At 41.0% G+C, this 24,147-nt stretch overlaps 1 protein-coding gene across 1 annotated transcript in view; it reads left to right on the top strand.

The window, feature by feature from the left end:
• The window catches only part of MGAM2 (maltase-glucoamylase 2 (putative)), a 108,333-nt gene that overhangs the window by 26,074 nt on the left and 58,112 nt on the right, over positions 1–24,147 (top strand). The window contains exons 10-22 of the mRNA XM_030933398.1: positions 389–514; positions 2,654–2,785; positions 2,874–2,972; positions 6,258–6,371; positions 7,330–7,414; positions 9,983–10,100; positions 16,223–16,394; positions 16,934–17,050; positions 20,462–20,616; positions 20,771–20,855; positions 21,807–21,863; positions 22,639–22,763; positions 23,630–23,718. Of these exons, the coding sequence (XP_030789258.1) occupies positions 389–514; positions 2,654–2,785; positions 2,874–2,972; positions 6,258–6,371; positions 7,330–7,414; positions 9,983–10,100; positions 16,223–16,394; positions 16,934–17,050; positions 20,462–20,616; positions 20,771–20,855; positions 21,807–21,863; positions 22,639–22,763; positions 23,630–23,718 (1,474 nt within the window). The remainder of the gene's footprint in view (positions 1–388; positions 515–2,653; positions 2,786–2,873; positions 2,973–6,257; positions 6,372–7,329; positions 7,415–9,982; positions 10,101–16,222; positions 16,395–16,933; positions 17,051–20,461; positions 20,617–20,770; positions 20,856–21,806; positions 21,864–22,638; positions 22,764–23,629; positions 23,719–24,147) is intronic.

Here is a 24,147-nt window from a genome sequence, read left to right as displayed (position 1 = left end):
TAAGCTCTGTGAGGGCAGGAGCTATGTTTGTTCGGTGCTACCATATTCCAAGTGCCCATCTTAGCCCTTGCCACACTGTGAACAAATACTCAGAAAAACACTTATAGAATAATGAATGTCACTGGTTTCCCCCCAAGGTGACACTATTATTGAAACATTTTCTGCAAATTTTATTAGTGTCTGATGTTGGGAATACATTTATGTACTTAGTAAAGAGGGATGTGATTGTGGGATTTCACAGATTATTCTAGCAGATTACGCTCAGCTCTGATGTTTTCGGCTCTGGGAACTTCACAGAAAATGAAATGGGGCTAATGCCTCCAGTGTTAGGCATGGGGCTACAGTGTTTATGCTAAAAATCTACACACTTACTTGCTTATCTTTTCAGCTTGTTGGACGGCCATTCTTGCCTCCCTATTGGAGTCTTGGGTTCCAGCTTAGTCGCAGGGATTATGGTGGCATCAATGAATTGAAAGAAGTTGTAAGCCGAAATCGTTTAGCTGAGATACCATATGTAAGTTGAAACTTCTGTTACCATGCATTTGACACCAATTCCCATTTTTATTTTTTGCATTAAATTCAATTTGTTAGGAAAAATGTAGATAAATCAATAGATTGATAGGCACACTTGCTGGCAGAAATTTGCATGTTAAGTTATGTATCTGAGCATGAAAAGTATATTGTTAATGAAGTCAGATAGATATGGCTTTGAATTTTGGCTTTACCTCTTCCTAGCTCTGTGCAATGTTGCGCTACTTAATTAACATCTCTGAGTCTTAGTTTCCACCTTTAGAGAATGAGAATGTAAGACTTGCTTTGGTGGGCTGGTAGTAAGGAATGCCTTATACTGTGCATGTAAAGCATCTAGCACAGAAGGTGAACATCATCAAAGTTAGCTGTTACGATATTAGAGAAAGCAACACTGGAGGTGACATGAGTAACAAGAGATGATGATTATAATACTTACTATAAATGAGTTTCTCACGGTGACCTCGTATACTCCTCCCAGATCTGACAAACTCTAATTTTGAAGCTTCATAGTTGCATCAGTATTTATGATGTTCCATGTCCACCAGTAAGTCAAGATAATTATTAAGTGTGTAATATTTGATCATCTTCTCCAGGAGATGCATAACATGTGGCTAATGAATTTATCAAAACAACTTATTTGGGGTAGCTCTTTGGGATTTTGAAACTTTGATGTAAAAATATAGTGTTGGCCCAGTGTGGTGGCTCACACTTGTAATCTCAGCACTTTGGGAGGCCAAGGTGGGTTGATCACTTGAGGTCAGGATTTCGAGACCAGCCTGGTCAACATGGTGACACCCTGTCTCTATTAAAAATACAAAAAAATTACCCAGGTGTGGTGGCATATGCCTGTAATCCCAGCTACAAAGCAGGCTGAGGCAGGAGAATCACTTGAGCCTAGAGGCAGAGGTTGTAGTGAGCTGAGATCGTGCCACTGCACTCCAGCCTGGGTAACAGAGTGAGGCTCTGTCTCAAAAAAAAAAAAAAAAAAAAAAGAAAAAAATGGAATAGAATGTTAACATCTGAAGGAAGACCGAACACGTGGAAATGGCTTTGGCCTGCCTTCAGGGTTCTTCAATCCTCTCTCAGAGTAGTGATGAGGGCAGGCAGGGAGATCAATTTTTCCTGTAAAAAAAACAGATGTTCAACGTGTTTTGGTGTCAAAGGGAAATTGATTGTGTTTAATTTTACTTCTCTCATATCTACTATCTGCAACATCCAATTCGAGGAAGAATTTTCTTCCACAAATAGACTCTTTCCCTGTATGTGTTTGTGGAGGACACCTGGGTCCTAAATGACTGCCTAGTATTAGAATAGTTGATGCCACTTTGGGCAACAGACTACAAGCCACATTTTTCTTCAGGCCTGTAAGGTCGAGACTCCTACTGTATGATACTTGAGGAACACTTAGAAGAACACTTCCTTTGTCTTTGAGGAAAGTGGCAGATTGGGGGAAAAAAGAGCATCTGAAGCCAAAGAGCCTGTCCCCAAAGCTCTCATCAGCCACCCCACCTCCCAGGGCATGTACTTTGGGAAATGTCACTGAACTCCCTGACATTTCAATTTGCTCACTAAGAATAACACCTGCTCCCCATAGGCTGGTATGCAAACACAAGGAAAAATGTGTGCTTGAGAGTTTAGCTGAGTAAGGCTTTATCTTTTCATCATTGATCTTTGTTAATCATTACTCTAGCACTTTCATAGGGCAAAAGATCATTTTCTCCCCATATGATATATTCTGGCTTGATGCTTGGGTTAAGTTAGTACATGGTTATAACATTAATAATATAATTCATTCAAACAATCATTTAAAGAGCATCTGTTTTATGTCAAGCATCCAAGCTCTCAAGTTGCAGAGATGAACAAGATGCAATTCCTGCTCTTAAGTCCCTCCCAATACCTTATGACATGCACCTGTCAGGACAAGGAGGTAAAATTGCAACCAAACAGCAATCATGTCTTTCAAAGACGGCTTATTTACTCCTAAGAAGTAGCCAAGCCCTGGAAGTTCCAGAATCAGTAGGAAATGTGGTTTCATTTTCAATGGTTAGGAACCAGAGCTGTAATACTTTCCATCAGCACAGTACTGTTTCCTAGGTTCTGACTGGCCAGAGCTCTCTTTCAGGACGTCCAATACTCTGACATAGACTACATGGATGGAAAGAAGGATTTCACTGTTGATGAAGTCGCTTACTCTGGTCTCCCAGATTTTGTCAAGGAATTACATGAAAATGGACAGAAATATGTTATTATTATGGTATGTTCAAACACTTGTTACCTTATTTTTTCTTTCACAGTGTAAAACAATTTATAAAAATAATATTTGTATCATATTTCTTTATTAGAATCCTGGCATCTCCAAAAACTCTAACTACGAGCCCTATAATAATGGAAGCCTAAAGAGAGTGTGGATCTTGGGGAACAATGGTTTTGCTGTTGGGGAGGTAATTTCTTAAGAAAATCAAAGTAAATTATGATTGTTTTGGGGAGTTTGTACTTTTGGTACGAAGATGGGTGAAAGGCAAGTTACAATATTGTTACTGTTTTCATGGCTTTAGAGGTTTCTTTTATTACTATTTTAAACCAGTGGATATAATAATAGAATGATTAAAAATCTGAAGCATTTAAAAAGCCAGCCTTGATCCTCTAATGCCATAGATAATTGAGAAGCAATATATAATTAGAAGAAAAATCAGTTCCTAAAGCCCTCCCACCTCCAAATTTCTCTTTCCCAAGACAATAAATTGAACTACAAAAATATAGCAAGTGCTCATAGATTAATGTGGAACAGATCTCAGCTAATATATTTTATTTTTTTAATTTTTTAATTTTAATTTTTTTTTTTTGAGATGGAGTTTCACTTTTGTCACCCTGGCTGGAGTGCAATGGCGTGATCTTGACTCACTGCAACCTCCGACTCCTGGGTTCAAGCAATTCTCCTACCTCGGCCTCCTGTGTAGCTGAGATTACAGGCACATGCCACCAGGCCCGACTAACTTTTGTATTTTTAGTAGAGACGGGGTTTCTCCATGTTGGCCAGGTTGATCTTGAACTCCTGACCTCGGGTGATTCGCCTGCCTCAGCCTCCCAAAGTGCTGGGATGACAGGTGTGAGCCACCGTGCCCGGCCTATGTTTTAAATTTACACAAGACTTATAGATAGAGCACAGTTTAGATTCTAAGGTAGCAGACTCAGGCATTGGAATAGGCTGAGCTGGGGCCTATATTCAGGACAACAAAATTTCTGAGAGTACTTTAAATCAAATCACATAGGCAATTTCAATTATATGTGGGGTCAGCCCTAGATGATTGGATTCTGTAAGATTTACTCAAATTGGTGCTTCATCTAGAGAGTTCAGGTGACTGCAGAACTTGTTGCTCCTGAGTAGTTTATTTTGCAGAACTGTCTTTTCAGGATTATGGATGATCCCTTACCAAACTCTGCTTACTTAGTTCCTTTCATTGACTCTTTCGATGCTTAATTCTATTTACTTTTTTTTTCGTTGATTCTAACTTTTCATAAAGCAGCAGGAAAGTTTTCTTCCTTCTGCACAAGTCTTTGCTTTCACGGATTCGTTAGAAGCTAATTTCTAAAATATTAGATAAGCCCATATTTATATACTGCATTTAGAGTCCATAGTCAAATAAAAATTATTTTCCTCACCTAAAATTTTATCCACATGTACGAGTCATTTCAATAGTACTCGTGTTTGAGTGATATATAATTAAGAATTTGCATATAATTACAAAGAATGAATTAGATGGTTGACTTCATTGACCAATAAATGGCGTGAATCATTTAATCTAAGATGTTGGCAGAGATAGCAGTAGTGGAGGTGCACAGTGGTGTGTGTTTTTTGTTTTGTTTTCTTTTTTTTTTTTTTGAGATGGAGTATTGCTCTGTCGCCCAGGCTGGAGTACAGTGGCACGATCTCAGCTCACTGCAACCTCTGCCTCCCAGGTTCAAGCGATTCTCCTGCCTTAGCCTCCCAGGTAGCTGGAATTACAGGTGCCTGCCCCTGTGCCTGGCTGATTTTTGTGTTTTTAGTAGAGACAGAATTTCACCATCTTGGCCAGACTGGTCTTGAACTTCTGACCTCATGATCCACCCGCCTCGGCCTCCCAAAGTGTTGGGGTTACAGGCGTGAGCCACCGTGCCTGGCCAGTGGTTTGTTTTAAATGCACTTGGTTGAATCAAATTTGCTGGCCTGCTCTAGGTTGAATGTTGCTGTAGGTGACTGTTTTGTGACACCACCTGTTTCCTGGGGGGCAAAGTTACATCTAATGGTTAGTTGGTGCCCATCACCTAAGACGAAGAGCCAGGAGCTCAGTCCATTTCCTGTGGGTACTTCAAGCTCCCATCTTGAGCTTTGAGAATTATCCACATTTTAAAATATGTATTCATTATGTTCCCAGAGTGTAAAGTTGTTCCTAAATTACAATCTATAAGTGTATGGGGAAAATGAACAAAATTTTTTCACAAAAACTGGTGTCCTTTTAATTCCAAATTTTCAAAAATTTGGCTATGGTTATATCTTTGTTGTGGAAAATCTTTAAAGCTATTGTTTGATAGGCATAGACAGAAAAGGGAGGTAGAATTAAAAAAGTGACCTCAGTAAGAAGTGCAAACCTCATTCAACCATTTATAAAACAGTGTTTGTACGCCAAAAATATCAACACGTTATTTATAATCATAATTATTCAAAGTAGACTTTATGTGACCTTTAATTAAGAACACCTGGAAAGGCCGGGCGCGGTGGCTCAAGCCTGTAATCCCAGCACTTTGGGAGGCCGAGACGGGTGGATCGCGAGGTCAGGAGATCGAGACCATCCTGGCTAACACGGCGAAACCCCGTCTCTACTAAAAAATACAAAAAACTAGCCGGGCGAGTTGGCGGGTGCCTGTAGTCCCAGCTACTTGGGAGGCTGAGGCAGGAGAATCGCTTGAACCCGGGAGGCGGAGCTTGCAGTGAGCTGAGATCCGGCCACTGCACTCCAGCCTGGGCGACAGAGCGAGACTCCGTCTCAAAAAAAAAAAAAAAAAAAAAAAAAAAAGAACACCTGGAAAAAGCTCATTCTCTTGAAAAATATTCTATAGACTTTCTAGTATTTTTTTTTTTTTTTTTTTTTTTTTGAGACGGAGTCTTGCTCTGCCGCCCAGGCTGGAGTGCAGTGGCCGGCTCTCAGCTCACTGCAAGCTCCGCCTCCCGGGTTCACGCCATTCTCCTGCCTCAGCCTCCCGAGTAGCTGGGACTACAGGCGCCCGCCTCGTCGCCCGGCTAGTTTTTTGTATTTTTTAGTAGAGACGGGGTTTCACCGTATTAGCCAGGATGGTCTCGATCTCCTGACCTCATGATCCGCCCGTCTCGGCCTCCCAAAGTGCTGGGATTACAGGCTTGAGCCACCGCACCCGGCCGACTTTCTAGTATTTTAAACAGTTTGTCTCCCAACTGGCCTGACGTAATGAAATTGTACTTTTCAAATTTTCTTTTTGCGCAGAAAAGGACTTATGGTGGCTTTTCATCGATTTACTCAGTCGCTTTTCCTTTTCTTGTTTCTTCCTCTTGTTCCTTGCATGCATTTTATTGTTTGGTTTCTGTTGGGGGAGTCACACATTTTATTTCTAAAATGACAAGCAATATGAGGCTCCGAATAGAAGAAATCATTGTCTGTAAAAATGAAAAACCTTCAACCAAGCTGATTGCCGCTGCCTTCCTCTTTGTGTCCTAGGGATATCCAGGACCGGCAGTCTTTCCCGATTACACCAATCCAGTATGCACTGAGTGGTGGATAGATCAGGTTGCTAAATTTCATGATCATCTGGCGTTTGATGGAGTGTGGATTGTAAGTTATTATTGCAGACTCAAATTTCCTTTGGAAACAGATATGCCAAATTTTCAGATGAGTTTTGACCTTGATGTGTAGTAAAAAATAGTTTGCTTTACATAGTAGTATTAAAAATTATTTTACTTAATGCTGAGTCTATATCCAGTGAATTAGGCTCCTAAGAGCCTTAGGTTCTTACCTTGCATCTTTCATCAACTGGTTATTTCATTTTGATAAAGTTTTTGCTTTCTCCGTTAACTGGTTGTCAGTTTTAAAATACTGTTTTATTAAAATGGTATTGTAATTGCTACTATTTGTAGCATTCATTCATAAAAATTTAAATTAATCATTAGATAATAATGTAATGAGGGTCTATATTTTTGTGGGAGAACAATAGGAATTTCTTCAACCAATGTTCTCTGAGTGCCAATGTGCAAGGCATTGGAGCAGTCATTTTCAGCAGCACTCTGATGACTAAGATATGAATGATTAAAAAAAATTTGTTTGTTACCAAGATTAGATATACTTATTTTTAATTCCTGTAAGAAAATAGATTTGATCTTAATTATATTCTCTTATTGTTCTTCATTCAGAGGAATAAAGGATAGGGACAGTTATACAATAGAAATGTTAGTTTATCTTTGGTTCTTAACAATAACAATAAAATCTTTACAATTTGTAGGCAGGGATCAACCTTTGAAACAGTATTTCTGAATTAGCTGATTGAAATCAATTGATAAAAGGTAACAATGTCATTTAGAAGTGGAACATACCTTACAAATATATAACCTAATCCAATGACTCAATTTTATAAAAGATGAAACAAAGGGTAAGAAAAGTTAGGGAGATTACTTAAAATCCAAAAAGCAGTTAATAAGGGACCCAGATATCCTGGCTCCTAGTTCAGTAAGCATTTCTCAACAGCTAAATGTAGCTCCATTGCATTTGACACTTGGTGTGTTTTGTGTCTTTGAAGGAAATGAATGAAGTTTCTAGCTTACTCCAAGCTTCTAATGACCAGTGTGAATCCAACGACTTGAACTTTCCTCCTTTTCTTCCTAGTAAGTTTTCACCTGTTTGCTGTGACGTAGGAATAAGCCATGTTTAAAACACCCTCAGTAATTACACTCAGTATGGTCAGGAGCAATTTCACTTCCCAGTCCAAGGGGTCTCCTAAACATCTGAACACTCCTCTACCGAAGTCTCTGCAGCAGTGTTGGGTCTCTGATGACCTTTCTGCTGTCATAACTCCAGGGCCAGCGTGTGACAAAGTCTGAGCCTGCCTACCTCCCCTGGTTGCCGTTCCAATCTAGAGTTCAAAATGCTTTCATCCTGTTCATTGCCCCCAAATCCCTCAGGTGTCAATTTTGACATCTATGAGAATTTCAGGACACTTTAGGATACAAACTACCTTAAATTGAAGCAAACCTGTAATCTTCTTAACTGTTTTCTTTATTCTTTCCTTCCTTCTTTGCTCCTTACCCTCCCTTCCTTCTTCCCTTTTTCTTTTTTCCCTCCCTCCCTCCCTCCCTCTTTCTCTGATCATTAACAACAGTTTAAAGCATCAGTGGTGTCTTCAAGGTCCTATTTATAGGTGCCATTTCTAGTCAAGGTCAATTTTCCAGTTTCTGATTCTGAAAGAATATGTGTGGAGGTGGTGGGTGGCGGTGGCAGTGTAGAATAGACTATGCTCTGGCGACAAATAAACCCCAGTATCTCAGTGGATTAACACAATGATCGTTTACTTTTTGCTCACCTCATAGTCGTCTGTTTTTTGCTCACATCATACTCTGGTGAGGGATGGGTAACTTGAATCCAAGTGGTGACACAGATCTATGTCTGGTTCTTCCATCTCCTCAGAGACCTTTGTTTCTGGCTTCCTGGGTGAGGGAGGGAGAGGGTGGAGAAGATTTTAAGGGCAGGCCTAGAAGGGAGGTGTACCCAATTTGCCCAAATTTCTTTGCCGGAATCTGGTCACGTAGCCTCAGCCTAACCTCAAGGGAAGGTATAATCTTCTTATATTTCCAGGAAGAGAACGCTGGCATGTTGGCCACCTGAGCAGTCAGTGTATTCTGATTTGCCCACTTTACTTATACCCCTGAGACCAAGGTACAGCTGTTTCTTTAACTCCTTTTGGTCACTTAAGGAGTAAATAATTTTTTGGAGGAAGTCTTGACCTCTTGCAAAATCTACTATTTGCTTTTTCGACTTCCTCTTTGTTCTTCTCTGCTCTGTCTGTATTCCCCCATTTTTTTTCCACTCTGGATTAGTTTATCATGTTTTATTTTTTCTTAATCTCTCAATCCTCTTTTTGGCCAAAACTAACTTTTGTTTTTGATTTTTTTTTCCCCTACAGAAAACCTCAATCCTATCACTTTCTGCTTGCTTCTGGTGGGGACCCCACTTGCTACCCTCAGCATTTTGTCTACTCACATATGACCGGCAACTTTTGCTCATAGCCAGGCAGCTCCTCCCATTTCCAGGATTGCATAGTGCACATTAATTAGCAAGAGAAAGAGCATTGAAGTGGTTGTGAATCTCATGCCACACACCAAGCTGTGCAAGAAATAGAATTTTCTTCCCATCTTACATTTCTACCTAATTTCCAACTCCAAACCTTGCTTCTGTTATACTGGATAGGAAAAACTCAACCTCAATCTTTACTGGTCCCACCACTTTCTGGAATTGTGCCTCACACTCAGGTCCTAGGTATGGGCAAGACTTGGTGAAGGAAGGTAGATATGGCCCCAGTGAAGAGTTCACAAGGAGAGGAAGTGGCAGAGAAGATTGGCCATTTTAGGCTTGAGGAAGGGAAAATGCAAACAATAAGAATTCTCAGAGGCAGGATTTGAGTACTTACACATCAAACTATCAGACTACACAAATGTCACATCTTATTTTTCTTTTCTTTTCTTTTTGGAGATGTAGTCTCACTCTGTCTCCCAGTCTAGAGCGCAGTGGTGCGATCTGGGCTCACTGCCACTTCCGCCTCCTGGGCTCAAGCAATTCTTCTGCCTCAGCCTCCCAAGTAGCTGGGACTACAGGCGCCCGCCACCATGCCCGGCTAATTTTTGTAATTTTAGTAGAGACAGGGATTCACCATATTGGTCACGCTGGTCTCGAGCTCTTGACCTCAGGTGATCCACCCACCTCGGCCTCCCAAAGTGCTGGGATTACAGGCGTGAACCACCATGCCCGGCCCCTATTTTTCTTCTAAGTGTGACTGTATTATAAAAAAGAAAAAGTTCCATTTCTCTGCCTTCATACCTATACATTGTACACTCAATTTCTCTTGATTAAATATGTGTAGATAAACATTATATGCTTTATACTTAGGCTCACATCCACTGTTTTTACTCTGAGCACGTTTCTCAGTTGCCTCCCCTCACCAGGATTCTTTGTGAGCTCGAGGGAATGCAGATTAATTTTAATAATTCATCTCCTTGGAGGGCTCAATGTGAGCCCCAGGCAGGACATAGCATTTAGGATAGAATATAAAATCTGGAATGGATTTGGTCAGGTGGAGATTGGTGGGGAACGAACTGTAATCAGGAAGAAAATACTTGGGCTGCTATTTTGTTAAAGATGGTTAATGAGGAAGTGCCTCACTAACGAGTATTTTCCTCCAGGAGTTCTGGATCACTTACTTTTTGCAAGAACTCTCTGCATGGACATGGAGTTTTATGGAGGCCTTCACTATGACATCCACAGCTTGTATGGCCACTCCATGGCAAGAACCACAAACTTGTAAGGACTTGATTTTCACCCTAATTCTAGATATGTGGAGGTGGGAGGTGGAGGTGGAGGGTTTTTCTTCTGTTCTATAAGTAACATATTGTTCAAATAATTTTTGCATTTATAGAAACAGAAAAACTCTGTTCTTAGAGAGTATTTAAGAGTTCCTCTCAAGAACCAAGTTCCTTGGTTTCTGTACAGGATTATTTTTGATTGGCTTATGGCTAAGGAGCTTATTTCAAGGATACTAGCAGGCAATACTATGTAAGGCATTTAGAGTCCTCAGCTAGAAGTCAGCTCTTGCTTGGATCCTTTTACTGAATGCACTAGGATTGCTTGATTTTAGCAAATAAATATACAGGACACCAAATTAAATTTATGTGGGACATTCTCATACTAACAATTATTCACTGTTTACTTGGAATTTGAATTTACCTGTATTTCCTTTATTTATCTGGAAATGCTACACAATAACCTTCTATTTCCTTCCCAATGTCCTGCTTGTCTACCTCGTAATCCTCCCTTCTACCCCAAGACACACATACACACGTGCACACACTATCACCATCACCACTGCCATCATTACCTAACACCATCACCATTATCATAACCACTACCATTACCATCACCACCACCATCACTACCACTACTATCACCACCACCACCACAGTTATCACCACCATCCCCCACTACCACCACAATCACTACCACCATCACCACCACCCACCATGACCACCATTCACCATCACCATCATAACCAGCACCACTATCAGTGCCATCACCACCACCACCATCCCTACACTACCATCACCATCATCACTATCCCCATCACCACCATGACTATCACCATCACCATTACTGCTGTTGCCACCACCACCCATTATGAAAGTCTACCAAGGAGACAGATGTGTTCTTCAAACCATTACATCCTTTATATCTTGTCATGTAGATTGTTTACTTGTGACTTTGTAAACTGAGAAATAGCTCCTCTTCTCACTGTGCAGTTTCTTCTGTGGAAGACAGTACAATACAATCATTATACCTAAGACAGCAAGAAAATTTGGGGCCAGGCTTAAGATTTTAATTTGAATTTGCAGCACAGATGGGGAAACTAAAGTGTTAGAAGAGCTGCTGTGGATCCTCCAGTGGCTTAGGAAAGAGCATCTTTGTCTTTCTCGGCTTCTCTCCTCCTGTTTTGGTGTTTCTAGAGCACTATTGTGCTCTAGAAGACAGGGAGACTTTGATGGGCTTATGGGACCTGTTTCAGTCCTTTTCTTACTTGACTTCTCTTTCTCTGTGGTACTCAAGGCCATAACCACTCCTTTAAACTCAGCTCCTTCAGTCCTTAAGATACTGCGCTGCTGGCTGGGTGTGGTGGCTCACGTCTGTAATCCCAACACTTTGGGAGGCTGTGGTGGGCAGATCACCTGAGATTAGGAGTTTGAGACCAGCCTGGCCAACATAGTGAAACCTTGTCTCTACTAAAAATGCAAAAATTAGTCGGGTGTGGTGTTGGGTGCCTGTAATCCCAGCTATTTTGGAGGCTGAGGCAGGAGGATCATATGAACCTGGGAAGCAGAGGTTGCAGTGAGCCGAGATCACACCATTGCACTCCAGCCTGGGCAACAAGAGTGAAACTCCGTCTCAAAAAAAAAAAAAAAAAAAAGATACTGCTCTTCCTAGTGCCTCTGCTCTTTCCAGCTGTTCCCTCTCATCTGTGTGCCTGGATCTTTTCCATCAGCTCTTTCACCGTTGATGATTCTTAGGAGTCCATCCTCTGGCCTCTTCTCTTTACAGTTTATGCCAACACATAGGTAATGTATTTCTTTTCATGGTTTTCACTGTAATTAATTCTAATGATTTTAAAATCTATAATTCTTCCTGAGGTCTTTCCCCAGTTTTTAGACACAAATATCCAAAACCATCTTCTGATGTTGTCTACTTGGATGTTTTGTAGAACCTCAAACACCATTCACCTTGCTCTGTTACCTGTTTTCACCTAATCTTCCCACTGTAGCTGATCATTTTCGAAACTGTTAAATTCTTTTTTTTTTAGAGACAGAGTTTCACTTTTGTTGCTCAGGCTGAAGTGCAGTGGCGTGATCTCAGCTCACCAAAACCTCCGCCTCCCGGGTTCAAGCGATTTTCCTGCCTCAGTCTCTCCAGTAGCTGGATTACAGGCATGCGCCACCACGCCTAGCTAATTTTATAGTTTTTAGTAGAGACAAGATTTCTCCATGTTGGTCAGGCTAGTCTCAAACTCCTGACCTCAGGTGATCCGCCTGCCTCGGCCTCCCAAAGTGCTGAGATTATAGGCATGAGCCACTGCGCCTGGCTGAAACTCTTAAATTCTGTATCTTGGTTGGTAGCAACAACATCCCTATATCCCAGACTCCCAAGTGAGAAGCATGACACCATCCCTTATGCCTTTTGTACCCTCACATGCAATCAGTCCTCGATCCTTGTGATGTTGCTTTTGAAACATTTCTGTAACCACCTCCCTTTATCCCCACGAGTACTTCTTAATTAGGTTATCATCATCCCTCACACAAATCATTACACTAGGCCCAGAACTAATCTCCCTGACTTTACGCTTATCTCCCAATAACCTGTCCTCTACCCTTTCTACTTGAAGCATAGTCCAAGGAACAGCTGCATCAGCATCACCAGAAAACATTAGCATCTTGGACCTCAACCCTGAACTTAGGAACCAAAACCTGCATTTTATCAAGATCCCTGGGTGTATTGAATATATGTTAAAATTTAGAAAGCACTACTGTACATTCCTGACAAAGTGACCTTTCTAAAGCACAGTTTGCTCATTTCTCTCCCCAGCGTAAAATTATTTGTGCCTTGCTATTTTTTATACAGTAAAATTCTTAGCATAACCTGTAAGGTACTTTATAATCTAACCCTTTCTTACAATTTTTCTGTCACCTTTGTAGCTTCTTGTTGTTCCCACATCCAAGGGCTGTACATTCTTCCATGCCTTTCATGTGCTATTTGCCCTGCACGAGATGGCCTTCCTGACCCTGTCCATTTTGCAAAATATACTTATCTATAAAACCTCACCTCAGATCTCAATTCTGGAAACTTTCCTGACAGTTCTAGGAAAAGATTATTTCCCATTTTCTGTTCCACATTTGTTCATATTCCAATATGCTTAGTACGCAAAAAACATGGTATCAGTTTTTAGATGCTCATTTTCTCTCTGCTGGACTGTAAGTTTTTTGAAGGCAAAGTCACCCCATATCATTAGCCTTATCAATAATGTGTATACTGAAGACACTTCGTTGGATAAACGGCTGGCCTGAGAAACAGAAGGGCAGGACCCAGCCCCTGATGACTTCGAGGCAGAGACTGGCTCGGTGTTATTTTTCAGCACTATTTTGTCCTCATGACTTTGCATTATGTTAGATTGTCCAGATGAGAGTTCTTGTCCAGAAAATGTGAAAGTTTATATTTTGGTTAAAAAAAAAAAAAGCTCTAGGAAGAAAGACATATATTTCTGATTCATCGTCTTCTTTTTCTTTGTCTTTTCTCTCTTATTCTATTTTTCCTGAGAAATAAACTGGATAAATAAGACTCAGTTTCCTCATCTCTGAAATGAGAGAGTTGGGTTGGTATTCCCATAGTCTTCTGTTCTGATATATTTTTATTCTTAGATGCTTCTATGTAAGAATGAGAAGTGGCAAACAGGGTGAATAGTCAGGGTAAGAAAGAAAGTGTAAGAAAGGGTTGGAGGAGGGGAAGAAAGTTTCAAATTGCTTTGTTGCCAGTGACTCCATGTGGTAAAAGTGCTATAAAATCAAGAATGGGTTGGTTAATATATTCTAATAGTTATGGTTAATAGTTAAAAGGTAATTGTGATTGAACAAATAGTAAGTGTCTTTCTAATTTCTCTGGCCAGGCATAATGGCCTACGCTCCCAGAGAACAGTGGAGATAAGTGGAACTTGGTCTTTGGGCATGAGGCAGAAGTGGGTCAAAAAATGGATAAGATTTTCATTCAATGGGATCTGGATATCAGAAGAACTAAAGTCATTGGTCTGATAAATAATTGGCTCAACCTTAAATGGAAGTATAGTTTGGGGACAGTGGGTCAAGCAGGAATAAAATTACCCCCACCTCTAGGCTGAAAGCCAAAGGAGACTAGATTCTTTCAGTGATCACAACCTGATTAATAAATTGGCCAGACTTGGGGGATAGAAAAAAGAAAACTAAAAGATACAATACAAAAGACAAAGTCCCTGAGTAAGACTGTTCCTTTCAGATGTAAAACAAAACAAAACAAAACAAAACAAAAAAACCCCGGCAGTTATCTAATCTGTTTTACCACAGTAATAGCCTGCTTCTAAATAAACTGTAACCACAGATATCTTCAACCCTGTTTCGGTTTCACTCTCTGTAAGCTGAATGTGTTTCTTTCGTGATTGATGATTGCAGAGTATAATAAACCTGCAGGCAGTAGTAATAAAAGCAAAATGTCAGTCAGTCTACATTAAAGTAGAAGTGGGGATAGGAGTTGATTGAGTCCTCTCCTCCAACCTACTCCTATTTTTGACAGTAAATTGTCAGAATGAAGCACTTTACTTTCTTAAAGCAGTTTTCCATTTCAAAATTTTCTCCCTTTTGCCATTATAAGCCATTCAGTATTTATAGACTCTCCAAACATCCCAGGAAAAGGAAGTGAGGAGGCCTTGGTGACTGTGATCGTGTCTTGAGGAATTGCCTGGTACCTGGTGATAAAGATTTGCAGAGAGAGGTTTTAGGAAAAGATACACTTGTCTCAGACCATGCATTAGAAAGCAGGAAAGAAGAGCTTGCCTGTGAAGAACTAGCAGCAATTGTGGCTCAGGTCTTACTGTCCTCTAATTGTATTATTGTTCAATTGTATAACTCTAATGGAAGATGTGGGCTTTTTACCACAGGGGGAAAAAACAAAAGAGGAAAGTCATTTCAATAAAATGCCTATTCAAAAGGTGTCCAGAATAAAAGCTAGGCAAACAGCCTACATCCAACCATAGGTTACCCCACTGTATGTTCATCCGTGCCCCTGAAGTAATTACCATTCTGAATGCTGTGCTTTTAATTTCTTTGCTTTCATTTCTTTCTTTCTTTTTTTTTTTTTTGTTTTCTGAGATGGAGCCGTGCTCTGTCGCCCAGGCTGGAGTGCAGTGGAAAGATCTCGGCTCACTGCAACCTCTGCCTCTTGGGTTCAAGTGATTCCGCTGCCTCAGCCTTCTGAGTATGAGTCACTGGGGCTACAGGCATACACCACCATGTCCGGCTAACTTCTGTATTTTTAGTAGGGACGGGGTTTCACCATGTTGGCCAGGTTGGTCTTGATCTTCTGACCTCGTGATCCACCCGCCTCAGCCTCCCAAAGTGCTCCCAAAGGCGTGAGCCACTGCCCCAGCCTGCTTTCATTTTTATATCATTTTACATAATATGTAATATTTTATATATAATACAATGAAAATAATATTTTCTATGTTGTTTTTAACTTTATAGAAAGTATCAGATGTGATCTTTTGAGACTTACTCATTTCAATGACTCTTATTTTGCATAGATTAAAATTTGCTAACATTGAGAATTGCTAAGAATAAGTCTGAAGTTTCAGAGGAACCCAGGGATAAGTTCTGAAGTTTCAGAGGTGTACCAGCTGGTGCATGAACTCTCCTCTCAGTCCAGCAGAGGGTGCAGAGCTCCCATCGGAGCAGGTGCTGTGCTGAACAGGATTATGCATGACAGAAATTCGTGGAACCAAAGGACATTAGAAAGAAGATGGGACAAATAACCCAAATCATGGTTCCAATGTACTGTCAGCCAAAAGGACCAGACCACAACCAGATCCAACGAGATAGAGAAAACAAAATCGGGGGATGGAAGCCTAGAGAAATTGCTGTGGGGGCTAGAATATAGAGGTTTGTACTGTCTTATATGAGATCTGAAACCTTACCCAAAAATGGGAAAGAAGCTCTTAAATACTGCTAAGTTTATGACACCTGGTTTCTGACACCCTCATGTTGTTTTCTCAGTTTGGTTAGAAAGTCCATTGCTGCTCTTGTTGTAAGGTGAGTCCTAGACATTCACAGCCCACCTCACACTCCTCTGGCTGTATTCCTTTCCAGAGCCCTGGAGACCGTCTTCATGAATAACAGGAGCTTCATCTTATCCCGTTCAACTTTTGCTGGATCTGGCCAATTTGCTGCTCATTGGCTGGGGGACAATGCGGCCACATGGGATGACCTCCGATGGTCTATTCCCACTATTCTTGAGTTCAACCTGTTTGGCATCCCCATGGTGAGCCTTATTTCCAACCAGGGAACTTTAACCCTTCGTCTGTTGACATTCTTTTAATTAGCAGTCTTAGAGATTATCTGAAAAACCAAGAAGCATGTTCCAAGGTGATATGTATTGGAAAAATCAATTTTTGTGTGTTACGTGAGCTGCCTTCTGAAGATAGAATGGTAGTACTTTATCACTGAGTTGTCATCCGTGGAATATCTGAAGATAGGAAGGAGACAGCATGAATAAAATGTATTAGTATCACAGGAAAATTCCATCAAGAGAGCATTAGTAAATAAGAAAGTATGAAATTGGGAACTGAATATTAAGGAGCAGCCTCAACACAAAGACCATTGTTTGCACTATCAGTGAGTCCGTGATGGATTCTATCTTGTTTCTCTCCTGTGGCTGGGAGTGTGCCCTGTGACTCTGGAATCTCCTTAAGCATGGAATGATGTGACTAAGAGGTTCTCCTTTCCCTTATCATATAAATACTCACTACATGCTTTCACATCTCATTGACCACTGTGCTTGTATATGTGCTAATTCTCCAGGTAGGTGCCAACATCTGTGGTTACACCAACAATGTCACGGAGGAGCTCTGCAGAAGGTGGATGCAACTTGGAGCATTTTATCCACTACCAAGGAATCACAATGGGCCTGGGTTCAGGGTAAGGTCACCAAGAGAAGTGATGGAAAGTTTTTGGATTAGCTAATCTACTGGCTCTTAAAGAGGGTTTGAGGAAAATAGTACTACAGGTTGGCACTAACTGCAGAAGAAGGATAAAAAAGTCTTGCATCATAGCCTTAAAAAGCAGGGTACCAAATCAAGGCGAGGGTGCATTGGAAGGGGTATGTATATACTGAATGATTTTATTCTTGGAAACTCACCAACAAAGTGAGAAGATTCGTTAAAGTTTCTATGGTGCTGCCATCACTTCTGTTACTACCTTATATAAGATAGGGCAATTGCAATTTGTTGGTATTTTATTTCAATTACTACAAGAGAAGTCCCTCATAGGTATGGAGGAGCAAGGAGAAAGAATTTAAAGAGGCTTAGGCCAGTGATCTCAAAATTTCTTTCACCTTGTTAAAACATTCTACCTTTCTATGAATAGTTGGGAGGACTTACCAACTATTTCTCACGACTCATTCCACCTTTAGGATCTTCCACCCAAAATAGTAGTTTTGATGGGCAAGTACTATAGAAGTGGGTTCAAAGTCCCCCCTAAGGAGGTGGTTATGATGATGGCAGAAGCAAGTAGGGTGAGATGTCCTTTCTTTTAGTAAAGTAATTTTAAGTTGAAATATTTTCAATTGAGTGGTTTAACTCTTAATAGGTTCATTAGAATAACTTCCTAATGATCATTTTAGCTCCAGCTCTTGACTTTGTCTTTAACCAAGGAAGGGTTAACAGGCAAACCTTCAAAGTATTTTATCCCTGAGCTATTCTGGCCACTTATGATCTGGAGAGAGATGAATTATTTCTAAATGTCTAAGCAAGTGGCTGGGAGCAGGTGGGTGGGTGCTCTTCATGCAGCCATGTCCTGGAAGACTTACATAGTTGAGGGCACCCAGATAACCCAGGAAGCTAGGTTTAAACACATGTTTTCTTTTGACTAAACTAGCTCTATTCAATAAAATTATAAGGACAGTCACATATGTCAGTTTAAACTTAAAAAGTACAAAGAGGCCTGGTGCGGTGGCTCACACCTGTAACCTCAGCACATTGGAAAGCCAAGGTGGGAGGATCACCTGAGGTCAGGAGTTTCAGACCAGCCTGACCAATATGGAGAAACCCTGTCTCTACTAAAAATACAAAATTAGCCGGGTGTGGCGGTGTATGCCTGTAATTCCAGCTACTCGGGAGGCTGAGGCAGGAGTATCTCTTGAACCCGGGAGGCAGAGGTTGCGGTGTGCCAGGATCATGCCATTGCACTCCAGCCTGGGCAACAAGAGCAAAATTCTGTCTCAAAAAAAAAAAAAAGTACAAAGAAACAGGGACATTATTTTAAAAATACTTTATATAGCTCAATATGTATATATATATATGTGTGTGTGTGTGTGTATTACATAGCATTATCATTTCAACCTGTGTTTAACACAAAATATTATTAACGAGCTATTTTATATCCTTTTCATTCTACTCGGTCTTCAAAATTTGGCATGCATTTTACACTTGTAGCATACCTCAATTTGTATGCTAAGATTTTTTGTATGCAGTTGAAATAAAATGCTTTTCTACCAAAGCAATAAAGTTGGTTTAATGGGAAAAAAAAATACATTGATTCAGTTTTAAGATTTATATTTAAAGTAACTATCATCAAATAAAACGTAAAGTTTACTTCCTCAGTCTCAATAAACACAGTTCAAGCGTTCAGTAACTTCATGTGGTTCGTGGCCACCATAGTGGGCAGCACAGCTCTGGACTTTCTCAGTTGACAACCAGGGTGATGGAGGCTGTGGAGTGTTATTCTGTTTAATATTTGGCCTCAGAGTTTTCATGAGCCTTACACTGGATGCATAAAGTGATCTGATGGAATCATTCTATTTAGAGGGGAGAAATGAGCCTCTTAGGGAGCAAAAGAAAAAAAAAGTTCAGGTAACTTTATCCAAAACTCATTCTCAGTAACACAGTATAGGATGACAAGTCAAAAGATGACGTGTATATCTTGTGCATCTTCCAAATTACTTGGGAAATGAACAAAATGAATGCCGACCATTGATGGAAAATTTCCATCCCTGGGTCCAAGGAAAATTAGATTTTTCTTCTAAAGGGTTATTTTTTTTACTCTTGGATAAAATCTGCTAAAAAAAATCTTCATAATTTATTTGTACAATGTATGTCAAGGAACAAATAACAGTCACTAGTCTTTGGAACAGGGAAAATAAAACAAATGTGGATGGTGGAAACATTACAGATAAAACTGGACATAAATTGTTACAATGAAAATTCATACAAGCACATGGAAAGGAAATGGTGGATTACAGAGCATGGTGGCAGGCAATGTGGCTTATAAGGCAATGGAGTTTTCTTTTTAGTAGTTATACAGCTTATATTATTTTCCAGATCAGATAAAATATTATGAGAAACCTCAACATATAAAATAAATGGGAATAACCCTGGAGGGAGCAGGTCCCACTTTATCTCCATGGCAACCTCTGTGGGGCTTCCATTTCGCTCTGGGGATGCTGCAAACTGCCCTCAGAAGACAGACATCAACTTTTTTTTTTTTTTTTAGACAGTCTCGTTCTGTTGCCAGGCTGTGTGCAGTGGTGCGATCTCAGCTCACTGCAACCTCCTACTCCCTGGATCAAGCGATTCTCCTGCCTCAGCCTCCCAAGTAGCTGGGATTACAGGCATGTGCCACCACACCCAGCTAATTTTTGTATTTTTAGTAGAGACAGGGTTTCACCATGTTGGCCAGGATGGTCTGCATCTCCTGACCTTGTGATCTACCTGCCTCAGACTCCCAAAGTGCCGGGATTACAGGCGTGAGCCACCGCACCCGGCCGATAGACACCAAATTTAAACTCTGCCACTTGCTTGCAATTCTCCATTGGGAAAGTCATATAATCCTTGATATTGTTTTCTCATGCATAAAATGAAGGAGTAGGATCAGTATCTTTTCAGTTCTAGAAATGCTTGGATGTTCTCCAAGTTGGAGGAAGTGGCTACTTTTTTTTTTTTTTTTTTTTTTTTGAGGCGGAGTCTCGCTCTGTTGCCCGGACTGGAGTGCAGTGGCCAGATCTCAGCTCACTGCAAGCTCCGCCTCCCGGGTTTTCGCCATTCTCCTGCCTCAGCCTCCTGAGTAGCTGGGACTACAGGCGCCCGCCACCTCGCCAGGCTAGTTTTTGTATTTTTAGTAGAGACGGGGTTTCACCATGTTAGCCAGGATGGTCTCGATCTCCTGACCTCGTGATCCGCCCGTCTCGGCCTCCCAAAGTGCTGGGATTACAGGCTTGAGCCACCGCGCCCGGCCGAAGTGGCTACTTTCATCTGGAAAAGCTTCTTATTGTAAGAGAACTTCTGAACTATGATGGAAAGAAATATTCAGCCCTTCCTTCCCATTTTCTCCTAGGACCAGGATCCTGCTGCCTTTGGTGCTGATTCCCTGCTGCTGAGTTCCTCCAGACATTATCTGAACATCCGCTACACCTTGCTGCCCTATCTCTATACCCTTTTCTACCGTGCTCACACCCGGGGAGAGACGGTAGCAAGGCCCCTTGTACATGAGTGAGTTTCCTGATTCTCAAAGACTCCCTTTCTGATTTGTAGTTTCACTTGACTTTGTTTGTGGTAGCAAGCTTAGTTAGGATCTTGTTACATAATGTGCTGTTGTCCTGTTTTGGAGACTTCACCTGCCTTCACTGTGCTACCTCTTTACTAGGTTCTACCAGGACTCAGCCACATGGGATGTGCATGAGCAGTTCTTATGGGGACCTGGACTCCTCATCACGCCGGTCTTATATGAAGTATGTTTATAATCTAAACAATGAAAGGGGGTATTGCACTTGTCCTGATGGTTACTATAGCTGGATAAGTTGGTTCCTGAGTATCTGTGACTGCATTTATATCAACATATGAATATAAATGAGAGAGATCTTGAAAGTTTGGAAATTTTTAAAAAACTAGTAATCTTGGTCCTACTGCCCCACCAAACAAAACAATTTTCATGTTGTAAAATTGCCTTAAAATTAAAGCCTAAGTCCTTAGGCATATGGCTGCAGCATTGACAATGGCTTTAAATACTTTGGGGTGTGTGTGCTGAACATCTGTCTGTATTTTCCTTTGTCCAGAGCGAGTGTGCTCTTGGATTGGGTTAGGCTGGGCTGCGAAGAGAGAATACCTGTGGAGACGAGAAGGGAGGGAGAGAGGAGTGCTGGGCAGAGGGAAGGTGATGCTCTGAAGTCCAACTATGAAGGACCATGTGTATCCTATTAAGTGTGATTGGAAGCAGGGGTGAGTGGCAAAGTGTGGGGCAAGGATCAGAAGGATGATGCTGATCCGCTTGTAAACATGAAATATCGCCAATGTACCCATATCAAAGGCCCTTTGAGCTGGTGTTTTAGCCACACCATCTAATGACAGGTCCTGCTAACCAACCAGTAGCTCTGCTGGGAGACTTCCCTGGGGCCTGGCTGGCTCACTGTCCTCCCAACTGTCAAATTATGTGACTAACTCAGTGAATGGATGTTCTCTGCTTCTCTTAGAAAGTGCAGCAGCGTTGAGCAAAACAAATCATTTTTAGCTACATTCTGCTTTGGGTAAATTGCTCAACCTTTAAGTGTCTGTGTTTTCCTTTGTAGAATGGGATGATCTCAACCATCTCTCAGGATTGTTCAGATAAGCAAGTGCAATGATGCTTGGAGGTATTTTGTAAACTGTAGAGTGGGGTATGCTAATGCTACTCATTGTTTACCTAGGGTGTGGACGAAGTGAAAGCATACATACCTGATGCCACCTGGTATGACTATGAGACAGTAAGTAAGGCAGCCCCAGTTGGCTCAGAGACCTGCCTCTAGCAGAGGTCGATTCTAAAGCAGCAGTCTTGGAAGCTTGCCATAGAATAATAGTACAAGATTTATAGTTAGTTGATTGTGGTCCTTTTTCTGTGAGAAATGCATCTTAGTTGGTTCAGGATGGCGCAACAAAACACCTTACACTGGGTAATTTATAAATGACACGAATTTATTGCTCACTTTTCTGGAGGCTGGAAAGTCCAAGATCGAGGTGCTGGCAGATTCCATGTCTGGTGAAGGCACTCTCTGCTTCATTGATGGCACCTCCTTGCTCCTCCCTCATGACTTAATCATATCACAAAAGGCCTCACCCCTTAATACTATCACTCTGGGTATTAAGTTTCAACATATAAATTTTGGAGGTACACCGGCATTCAGACCATAGCAGAAGGCCTTTCCAAATGTACGACAAAATAATTTGAATAACTGGAGTAAGTTTATGGAAATTCATTATATCAACCTGGATACTGTGTAGCAATCAGGACTAGGCTTTGCCATTTGGCTGTGATAGCCTAGAAACTGAAGCCCAGGTGTGGAATGACAGCTTGATGTAATGTAAATAAATAAAGGCGGTTGGAATGTCAGCTCTGCCCTCTATGCTTTCAGCAAGTCACTTCATTTTGGGGGTCTCTGTTTGTCTCTTCTTTAAGATATGTCAACTGAACGACATGATATCTAAGGCCCCTCCTAGCTGAAACAACTTATTACCTGATCTATTGTTTTTGTTGCTGATTAGGGAGTGGCTATCCCATGGAGGAAGCAGTTGGTGAATATGCTTCTCCCAGGTGATAAGATAGGACTTCATCTGCGAGGGGGCTACGTATTTCCCACTCAAAAGCCGAACACAACCACAGAAGCCAGGTAAGCTCCTCACTCTTCTAAGGTATGACTATTCTGGTGCTCTAATGGAGCAGGGCATTATGAGAAAGACAAATAGGGATTTTTGTGGATGAGCCAAGGGGTAAGTCACCCATCAGTAATCATCCCCCACTCCTTTCAAAGCTGATCCAAAATTGGCATCTTAGTCCTTATTTAGTAGATGGTAGTCTACTAAGGACATCTGCAGAGTCCTTCACTTTGGGATTGAATCAGGTTATAGAACTAGTCAAAATAATCACTGAGGAGGATTTCCCTATGGCCAGAAACTGTCCTTAGGTATATTCCCTACTGTGTCAGAGAATTTGAGCTAAATAGGAGATAAAAGTTATCACGTGGAAGTCAACATTGTTTGGGGGTCAAGAGCTCAGATTCTACAGAACCTGGGTTCAAGCCTTGGTTTGGGCTACATACTGGCTGTGTTTACCTTGGGCAACTTACTTCTCTGTGCTTCTTTTTATTATTGGTAAACTGTAGATGATGATAGTTTAACTTTGTAGAGTTATTATGAGGGTTAAATGAATTAATATAAATAATAATGTGTGTGGGACACTTAGAAGAGTGCCTGGCACATGCTAAGCACCTAACAAGGCTAATTGTTGATATTATGTATTGCAGCCCAAACAGTTTTCAGTAAGAACTGCCTCTATCCACCCTTCGCTTTATGTCCACTCACTATCAATCCCTGCTGCCTGCCCACACCCAGCTCCTATGTGTCCACCCAATATCAACATCTACTTAGTTTCTGGTATAGACTCTTGGATTATCTGTCTCTGGGGCATGAAGGCGGCTGGTTTCACATAGTTCCAACTTGTCTACATTTGCTGAAACTGGGAACTACTCTTTTACAGCCGGAGGAATTCCCTGGGACTCATCATTGCCTTGGACTATAAGAGAGAAGCAAAGGGGGAGCTGTACTGGGATGACGGTGTATCTAAAGGTAGACTTTCTCAAGACACCACTCCTGTGGATCACTGTGGTTCTCCCTGAAAATTAGACATCACAGGCTGCCCAATATGGCACTAGTCCTACTAGCACTGTCGTTTACATCTGTAGCTTAGAATCAATGGGTTAAAATCCATTCTGAAAATTCCATTAGCCAAGCACAATGCATTAAAATAGACTTCAAATCCACAAATTACATGTTATTGACTCTACCAAAGCAACTGACATTATTGCATTTAGCTTAATTATTATCTTTCTTGGACATTATTATTAATAACAGATAATACACTTTTTTAATAGCTTTGGCAAATACTGCTTTGGTTTGTGGAAGAAATATCCGATTTGTATAGTGTGTCTTTTCACTGCAAGGTTTCCATGTAAACACCTCACATGAGCTTATGTGATTATATAAAAATCCTGTCCT

Source organism: Rhinopithecus roxellana, chromosome 6, assembly GCF_007565055.1.
Source record: "Rhinopithecus roxellana isolate Shanxi Qingling chromosome 6, ASM756505v1, whole genome shotgun sequence".
In the NCBI taxonomy this organism is placed as follows: domain Eukaryota; kingdom Metazoa; phylum Chordata; class Mammalia; order Primates; family Cercopithecidae; genus Rhinopithecus; species Rhinopithecus roxellana.
The sequence above is the reverse complement of the archived record's forward strand: the minus strand, read 5'-3'. Positions and strand labels throughout refer to the sequence as shown.